At 39.4% G+C, this 10,283-nt stretch overlaps 1 protein-coding gene across 1 annotated transcript; it reads right to left on the reverse strand.

Annotated features, from left to right (window-relative positions):
* Positions 1–1,071: 1,071 nt before the first annotated feature.
* LOC139934790 (uncharacterized) lies at positions 1,072–9,425 on the reverse strand. The gene is made up of 8 exons (XM_071929194.1): positions 9,311–9,425; positions 8,362–8,501; positions 7,677–7,818; positions 7,279–7,512; positions 6,253–6,431; positions 5,151–5,322; positions 3,890–4,023; positions 1,072–1,323 (listed from the first exon to the last, which is right to left on the reverse strand). The coding sequence occupies exons 1-8, from the start codon at positions 9,423–9,425 to the stop codon at positions 1,072–1,074; spliced, it is 1,368 nt and encodes a 455-aa protein (XP_071785295.1).
* Positions 9,426–10,283: the final 858 nt, after the last annotated feature.

A 10,283-nucleotide genomic window follows, 5' to 3' on the forward strand; every position in this document is an offset into this window, starting at 1 on the left:
TGCACTCCTGTTCTCTGTTTTAAAGAGTGAAAAAACACTCGTTTTGTCTGCTATACCACTCTTGCAACAAATCTGGAAAAATCTGTATAGAGTGAAAAACAGGTACTTTCAACTCAATTTAGAGTGAAGTTCGTTCAAATTTCACTCAAAAGGAGTGAGACAGATTGACTTTCACTCTCAAAAGAGCGAAACTGACACCACTTGGACAAGGAAGTGACAAGTATATCACTGAATTACATTATTTTAGAGCGTAGTGTCCACCAATGGCGGTTCAAAACTTGACGTTTGACTTTGGAACCTTTCTTTTTAAGTGTGCAAAATATTAAAATGACCCTATAAAGTTGGGATAAATAGACATAGTAAGGTTCCATTTGTAGTTATCTTCCCAATCCGATTCCAACAGTTTCTCCTGCCTTTTGTACCCATTTCAACACTAGCTGCCAAATACTTTGTGCCTTTGATTTAATTACCGTAAAGACTCTTTGATTAGGTAAACACACATCTTATTTACCCAAGTGTAATAGTTTATGTTTGCTTCCACATCTCAATAAATGACTGAAAGGGACACGTTGCCTTCGATCGGGTTAGGTACAGGTTTGGGGCTACATTTAGGTCAGGCGACTTTTAGGGCTCGGGCTACATTTAGGGGCCGCACAATTGGGCAAGCTGGTCTACGTAAAATTTTTAAACCGTTTGTTGTGAAATCCATAATGGTTTGAATGATGTTTTAAAAGTGTAATGATCCACATATGCCTAAAACTTGCGTCGGCAACTTCGTGTAGTCAAAAATTGACTCCACAAAATGGCGTGCCGTGTTAGTTCACGACGTATTCCACTTTTAAACCATCCTTCCAACCATATGCAATTTATATCAAACGGTTTTTAAAACGCTTTTCATGGACTAACTTGCCTGTTCCAGGGCAACGTGTCCCTTTGAAAGAAATACAACAAACGCAGGCTTCGTAGGTTCCAATGAAGCGTCTGACTACATCAGTGTAAGACATCATTTTCATGCAAAAATATGGGTTCAGCTCACAGTAGTGATCAGCTTGACACAAACCTGCGCTACAGCTAAAAGGCCCACTGGTTGGCCCACTGGTTGGCCCACTGGTTGGCCCACTGGTTGGCCCACTGGTTGGCCCACTGGTTGGCCCACTGGTTGGCCCACTGGTTGGCCCACTGGTTGGCCCACTGGTTGGCCCACTGGTTGGCCCACTGGTTGGCCCACTGGTTGGCCCACTGGTTGGCCCACTGGTTGGCCCACTGGTTGGCCCACTGGTTGGCCCACTGGTTGGCCCACTGGTTGGCCCACTGGTTGGCCCACTGGTTTTCTTATATGGCGCCCTCACGTAGCCAAAACATCCTCATTACCATTGTGGGTCACTAAAAGCATCCATCAATGACCATGCTCGCCAGAAATCCCCATATGATTTTACAGCAGTTTGCGACCTAAGGGTCAATGGCCACTACTGAGTGAAATTAACCTGATGGCTGTTTTTCTGCATAGGCTACTTGTACATTGACTATAAGCAGTGCCTTGATTGTTTATGCGTCAAAATGACATTGCTCTGACGTTGTGTGGGTGTATGCTTTGTTATAATTATGAATAATATGAATGATGACGAAAAATGGCTTTTCGCAAATCTTTTTCTAAAACAAGGTGGAGTTGTAACTAAAATGATTGTTTTCGACACTAAATGTAGTGACATTTTATTCAATATCATGTGGTTACAAAAATTGATATGCATCTTGAACACAATATCGAGTTTTAAAGCTACTGTCAATTATTTGTGTACTTCGGTTCATCGTGATGTTTCTCAGAGCATCACTCTATATGAATTCTATCAAAATGAAAATGTCCGGAAAAACCATTGCAATTACTTCTGGTAATGTTTTACTGAAAATAGTGCCGACAACTAACACTTAACAACATACAGACAAATATACGTTAAAACATACTCTCTAAATGTAAAAAGATTTTAAGAGAAAGAAAAATGCAAAAGAGTGAAAAGCACTCCTTGAATAGCCATATGATATTCCATTCTTTCAGATTGAAGTTTGCAGTTCTTTTGAGTGATTTTTCACTTTGTCCTGGAGTGAAACCCTTCTGTCAAAGTTAAATAACCACCACTATATTTAAGAGCCATTTGATGGACAACTCGAAATGAACAAAGGGGTGTTTTTGTACTATTTCACAGTTAGAGAGTAGGCCTATACGAGAAAGAATTAAAAGACACTAATCTGATATGTTGACTGAAAGTCATTTATTTGTGATACTCTATAACTTAGGCTATTGTAACAAAACAGATCACTTTTTTTAAATGTTTTCCATTTACAAGGAAATACGGATAAGCGGGAGTGGTCTTTGTGGCAGGTGCTGCTATGCAGTGATTTATTTAAATGACAGAATGACAGAAAAGAGAGGCATCGAGAAAAAGGGACAAAACATTGTATAGAATTATTATTTATTTTGTTTGTTTTAATTTTGCTAAACAGGTATGGCATCCTTATGATGGGGCAATGTTTTGGACGTAAAGAGTATGGGGCAGCTTGCAGGAAATTTAAATCTTAAGACAACGCTTGTTCTGTAGTTCCTATTTAGTAAACGCGTCTGGTCTCGCCTTTAACACTCCCAGCAGCTCGTCATCTCCCATGTCTTTAATGTCGTCCTGTTGGTTTATAGCTGGAAAATAAAGGGAAATAAATATTAAGATTAATTTCAATTCTATTCATTTGGAGTCCCAAAAAGATATATAGGTTTTCTCGGTCAAATTCGGCAAATGAGCAGTCAATTTCATTTGCATGCGTTCGAATTAAAGCTGTTTTGCATCTCCAGTTGTTAACTGCGTATCAAATTCAGAATTCGACCATTCAATTTCGTTTCGAGTCGAGTCAAATTCCTTTAGCGTAGCGTCATTCTTTTTCGAGACACACACGCCTCAAGAAGTGTCTGCGAATTTGAATGCTGCTTTGATGAATTGTTAAATTGAATGATTGTTTTGTTAAATCGAATGACGCAACATTAAATTGGACTAATCATGAAACGAAATCGAATGACCCTTTTGAGTAGCATTCGATTTCGCGCGAAATAGAACAGCCTGGTGGTTAAATTGGCTGCTCATTTTCCGAAATTGACCGAGAAAACCTATACTAAAACCGGTAAAGAACATAGAATCGATAAAATGTTTGGTTTGCGGTTTAAACATCATATTATGTGTGTGTCTTCTTGGGGTTATTTTTTCTTCTTTAGAGAGCTCTTTAGCTTAATTTCTACTAGACTTTTAGTTCCACCTGGCTTTATGGTGTTACCACTTACAAGTTATAGAGTAGAGTGCAAAGACGGAGATGGGGAACTTGGATGTAAATGTTCATTACGCGCCATTTTAGTGAGCAATATTATTCATGTTGAACTAATTAATAGAGCAGGGATACTGTGACCACTATTAATGATAAAACATCACTTGCTGAAATGGCGCACATGCGGATTTCTTTTTCCAACAATTTCTTTCAAATACCTTAATGCAAAACTGAGCACTATAGTAAATCCACGCTACCCTCATTAGCTAGAATATTGAAATAATTTTTGGGGCTGCTTCACAAATTTTAAACTTTTTGTCTGGTTTTGATGTATGTCTTTGCCATTTTTATGGCGTTTTACTGCTAGTTAATGATTTTTTTCTTTTATTTTTTGTGTATTTATGTATAGTTTTTGCCTGTTTATTGTTAATTCCATTTTTCTTAATTCTGTAAAAACTTTGTAAATTTGAATGTTGTCAACCTTTTGGCTGTTTTTTATTCAGATTAAAATAAACCATTAATAAAAAAAATAGCTCCCGTTCCTCATCTTTCGCCTTCTCAAACTTAAGTTTGATAAGGCCGAGGGACTTACGTTTCCGATGTACAACAGTTTGTTGGGAGTTCCAACGTTGTCGGCTAATGTAGTTCTAGGGGTCGCATTTGCAAGCAGATCTTGCTTTACAGTCTCAGAGTTTGGATCGATGCCAAGGTACAATGCAGCAGCACCTAAAGTTGTACAAAAAGTTGTGAGTTAAAAAAAAAAAATATCTATAAAAAAGTATTACAAAGGTATTATATAGGGATCCCCTCAAGGGGCAGGGGCAGATATAACATCAACTGAAAATGTTAACCACATTTTTAAAATTACTTTGTCCCCTCCAAATACTACTTCTTTCCCTCAAAGTACTCTAGTATGTTCCCTCAAAATATCATTTCGATATCACGGAAGATTTCATCGTCCCCTTGAATGAACAGTTCGTTCCCTCAGCATCATTTTATTACATTATGATTGCACTACTGTTTCACTATACCACGAAATATTATTTCTTTTTTTTCTAAAAAATCCTATATAATTCCCTCAAAATGTTGCTGTGTTAAGTTGAAACGTTCCGTCGAAATAGTACTTAGTTCCCTCGTATAATGTTATTTCGAGGGAACTTATTAAAACAAAACAAACGAAAACATACAAATAACCCAATATTTATTCTTTTAACCATAATATACACTGATGTGTATTAGCACTGTATACTCGATAAATTCACGGGTTCAGTGAAACAATCAAAGGCATATTAGTCGGTTGGGATTCGAACCCACTACCTTTGGCATTCTAAAGCAGTGTCATACCAACTATACCACCAAGATTGCCCGGTAGCTAGAGGCATTTCGAATCCTATGTTTTGTCAGCAGGCACTGCAACGATTTAATATAAGTTAAAGGAACATTACATAATTAGTTTTTGCTAACAAAACAGTTGCTGGCAGTGTAAGCACAGTTTGAGATCGATCGGCCATCTGGGTCACAAGAGAATAGTGAACAAAAAACTATTTCAAATTTTGCATTGCATCGATGCCAAAATGAAAATGGATAAAACGGTCACTGAGCGGTAAACTCCAAACGCGAAGTTAGATTATTTATTTCTCATTAAATATGACAGAATTTCAGACAGAAATATTTCAAGAGATGTTTTCAACTCTCATCATCATTAGACCGTGTAAGTTTTATGTAAATCTGTGGTTTTCACGATTTTTGTTTCTTACCAATTCTGTAACGTTCCTTTGCATCAAGATATAGAATTTGATAACAAAATACTTCATTATAATATTATTGTATTATTTCAAAACGTTATATCATACCAGTTACGTGTGGGCAAGCCGTTGATGTGCCTGACATGATAGCCGAAGCATAGTTGTTGTAAAAGCTAGCACTTTGAATGTTTTCACCGGGTGCATACAAATCTACACATTGACCCCAGCACGAGGTAGCTGATCTTCGGTCCCAGCCGTCAGAGGCTGCAACGGTGATTACCTATATAACACGAACAAAGAAACATTAACATGTGATCTACGGACATTGCACGGAAATAATTCTACTAACCAATCGGGGTTGATTTTCATTAATTGTGACCCACTCTGTGAAAATGAGTCAGATGTCGCCCGATGCTAATTATGTACAAGACAGTTCCATGTGGATTTTAGTATTTTTACTTTTTAAGATTTATGTTTCAGGGTAAACCTATGAGCACTTATTTTTTAGACAATAAAGCTATTAAAGGCATTGCACACTATTGGTAATTGTCAAAGACTAGCCTTCACAGTTTGTGTATCTCAACATAAGCATAAAATAACAAACCTGTGAAACGTTGAGCTCAATCGGTCATCGAACTTGCGAGATAATAATGAAAGAAAAAAAACCTTGTCACACGAAGTTTTGTGCGTTTAGATGTTTGATTTCGAGACCTCAAATTCTAAATCTGAGGTCTCGAAATCAAATTCGTGGAAAATTACGTCTTTCTCTAAAACTATGGCACTTTAGAGGGAGCCGTTTCTCACAATGCTTTATACCATCAACCTCTCCCCATTACTCGTCACCAAGTCAGGTTTATGCCAACCATTATTTTGAGTAATTACCAATAGTGTCCACTGCATTTAATGCATCAATTTTGTGATCAAACTTTGGTCTTATTTGTATACTTTTGCGCGAATTTGTGTTTCAAAACATCAATTTACTTGTAATTCGTTTTTAACAAAACAAATTATACATTGGCTTATATTCTTAAGTAACTCAGCAACGCGATACAACCCAAAGCTAAGACATAACAAATTATACAAAATAACTGCTGCTGGTGTGTTCTATTCAGCCATGCATATAACTCAAATTTCTTTAAAATTGTCAACATCTGACTCTTTTTCACAGAGCGGGTCACACATGGTTTTGAAGAAACACTGCAAAACTTACCCCTGTGATGTGAGCCGGTGATAAGGTGCAAGCATCGATGTTTAAGTTACCCGCCGCTACGGAAACCACGTACTTAGCATCCAGCAACCTTTGAATTGCTTCGTCCATGACGTGGGATATAGAGAACCCGAGAGACATAGAAACAACACCGCGTGGATAAGCAGTTACCATAGTCAAACCTACAGAATAGAAAACGTGTATTATAAATTGGTGCTTAGACTGTTTGTCCGGAAGGATAAAGACAGATCCCTGCTCTCAGATCCAGTGATTCCGTTGGATACATTGATATCTTCGGATAAACGTGCAGTGACATGAGCTTTCCATAATTATGTTCAAACAATACATTCCTAGATTTTGACTGCATGTCTCTATGTGAAATGAATGTACGTCAAAGGTGCATACGCCGGCCGGAGGCCGGGCTCTGGCGTTTTTCACGAAGTGTGACCTTATATGTTCAGGCTAATTGGCAGTTATGGGAGACTTTGAAACTCTAGGTGGCAGCAAACTTAAAGGGCTGATTCGTTATCGCAATAATCCAATGCGCAAACGCTGATCGCTAGATATACCAGCATGCACCTCATTCCACGCCTATTGCGCGCATACCGGGTATTTGCAATATTAGGTGTATGGGTGCGTTCGTTTAGCTTCCCTGGGTCTACCCCGGTCTGCCCTGGTACGTTAGAATAGCTTTGACGGGGCTCACCCGGGTCAGCTCCCTTGTGGAGTGGGTCACTTGGTGGTGACCTGGGGTGCACGCCGTCACCACGAGAGGGCGAGTGTGATCGTTCGATTAGCTCTTGTTAGGGGCTCACCCGAGTGAGCACTGCGGGGTAGACCCAGGGAAGCTAAACGAACGCACCTTATGTTGACTTCGGATTGGGCGTCTTCGGCTTGGGCGTCTTCGGCTATAGCAAGTGTGTGTTGTATTATTTGAATACGACTGGAAAGATGAGCTCCCGCTTAGAACGAATTCTGCAGGGTGCCGTAAGCAGATTTTCGTTGTTTAGTCAACAAATCTGTACCCACCTTGAACTAGTGTGCTCATTGGACAGATGCCGTACACGTCACAGACTTTAACATTATAAATAGTAGCTTTTCGTGCAATTCCGAAGGTAGCTCCCGCTGCAGTGCCAGCACAATGGGTTCCATGACCTTGGTCGTCCCGTCCACCATAAATGGTCTGGACGCGACCGCCAAATTCGTTATGGGTTTCCAGGATTCCAGTGTCAACGATGAAGATGTTTGCTCCTTCCCCTAAAACTGTTGACAAGACCAAAGCACAGAGGACAAAATACTTATTTAGAGGAAAAGAAAATAATATTATGATTGAATTCATTCATGAAAAGTGGGGAGATTTGGCAGCGCATACAATGAATTGAACATCGAATTTAAACAAAAACTATGATGTCACGCTGTTTGCTAACCGTTGTCATTGTAGCTGTACCAGTGATCTGCAGCATCTCTGGAGTCGATTCTGTCAATCCCCCAAGTTGGGTTGGCCTGTTGACCGTACAGCTCGCCCATGGAATCTTGCTCGATGTACTCGATGCCATCGATGGAGCGGATCTAGGGAAATAGGGGTTAATGAAGTAAACATAATAACAGCAATAACAACAACAACAACAACAACAACAACAACAACAACAACAACAACAACAACAACATCAAACATTCAAACAAACAGGCAAATGATGAACAAAGAGAACGTAGAGGTTTACATTACATCATTATACGGATGCACATGTACTGTATTGTGGATACATAGCGGAAAAGGTACAGGGGACCAGTTTCTATTTAAGCCCTCTCGATGGCGCCTTAATGGAAGACGTTTGAACACTAAGTAGCAACAGAACTATAAAAAGGTAATTTCCATTGTTAACATAAAGTCTGAGCATGCTCATATTAATGTCAAGAACAATGTTTTTACCCAATGGTAAGTCTGCTGCCAGTTTAGAGTTCCTAATCGTCTCCCATTGAATTGAAAGAATTTATTTTGGAAAAAACTCAACTTGAACAACTCAGAAAGCTCGACACTTTATCAAAGCTGACTATAAAACTACCTTCGCGGTGCACTTGTTGTGATAATTTGCTGTCAATCTTATGACTTACAGTGTTGATAAAATGAGGTGGAATACGTAGACTCAGAATGGGTAGTAGATCACTAATCTTGGACACCTTCGGGGCCGGCATTCGCATGCTCTGAAACTCGGCCAAGATATCTTCTTCTATCTGGTCCAACACGGTGCATCCTGTGAACAAATAAAAGCATAATTGAAATAAACTTTCTAATGTCGTGGGAGCAGAACTACTTGTCTGGTGCATGTTTCTCTCCATCCTAAAATCTAGACTGTTTCAAGAGGGATATCAGTTCCTTCCTTCAACTCCCCGAGTTTTGTGTTCACATTTAATAATATTTGCCTTCTTGTAGCCCCATAGCAACAGTTGTTTTATGCGACCTTGCATGTACAAACAAAAATGTAATCAGACAATTAATAGTGTGTTAAAAAAAACATGGAAAAACCGATAAAGTGAGACCTAGCATAAAGTTATGTCCGGATGAGTCCACCCCCCCCCCCCTAAACTATCTCTATGCTTATTGAAATTTTAATTAATATTTGCCTTCTTGTAGCCCCATAGCAACAGTTGTTTTATGCGACTTTGAATGTACAAACAAAAATATAATCAGACAATTAATAGTGTGTTAAAAAAAACATGGAAAAACCGATAAAGTGAGACCAAGCATAAAGTTATGTCCGGTTGAGTCCACCCCCCCCCCCCCCCTAAACTATCTCTATGCTAATTGAAATTTTAATTAATATTTGCCTTCTTGTAGCCCCATAGCAACAGGTTTTTTTTTTTTTTTTTTGCGACGATGCATGTACGAGCAAAAATATAATCAGACAAATAGTGTGTTAAAAAAGCACATGGAAAAACCGATAAAGTGAGACCTAGCATAAAATTATGTCCGGATGAGTCCACCCCCCTAAACTATCTCTATGCTAATTGAAATTTGCTAAATGAATGTGGCGAGTTTTATGAACTTATAGATATTAATAACTAACCTTAGCCTTGATGATGAAGCTGTTCGGTACGCCACGTGCCCTGGCCATATGCAATGGAGCAAGGGTGGCATTGGCAACAGCCACACACAGACACAACACAAATAGCTTCATGGTTGGTTAAGAGGGAGTCCGCCAACTCCGAGAACAGTCAAAGCTTCTTTGAAGGCAACAGAACAAATGAAACGTCAAATTGTGGTGTTGTATGAATAGGTTAAGTTTCCACTGCTTGGCATATCCAGTAGTCTATTAAACGCGTTTATCAAAATCTACTTATAGGGAAGGTACACGTTTGGTAATTACTCAAAACAAATACTAACTTAAAAAACTTAATTGGTAACGAGCATTGGAGAGCTGCTGATAGTATGAAACATTGTGAGAAACGACTCCTTCTGAAGTACAAGAATTTTGAGAAAGAGGTCATTTCTCACTAAAATAATGAAAGACCTCTAGCCAAAGGTACCAATAGTGTCCACTGCCTTGAAGGCAGCGTTTGAAACACCTTCGTCTACAACTTTACCGTCTGTATTCTTCAACACTGGCGGACGCGCTGATCGAGCTGTAGCTGTATAGCCGAAGTGGCCCTTTCAGACGCGGCCTTTGACGGCTCCGCTCGTCAGATCAACCATACGCCCTGTCCAAAACAACGGATTTCTGCTTCAGATTCGGCCCAGGTTAGCTTGGCCCCGCGGTCGTTTTGGCAACATTGCCTGTGCTTTGCGTACGTGCTCATGGGACTCAGAACGGGAGAGGACGGAGCCTGAAGCCGAATGTAAAGCCACAACCGTGGATTCAAAAATGGCAAGAATTCTTTGTAAAAATAGAGCACTGTATTTGAGCATTGGACACAGATGTGAAAAGCAGACCAACAAGAACACGTTTTGCTGGAAATAAATAAAGCCAACTTACCGGTCAGGAATGATATGCTTTGGGAAACAGCTCAAATGTTTTAGGGGTTGTTTATATACTCTT

This window comes from Asterias amurensis, chromosome 3 (genome assembly GCF_032118995.1).
Source record: "Asterias amurensis chromosome 3, ASM3211899v1".
In the NCBI taxonomy this organism is placed as follows: Eukaryota; Metazoa; Echinodermata; class Asteroidea; order Forcipulatida; family Asteriidae; genus Asterias; species Asterias amurensis.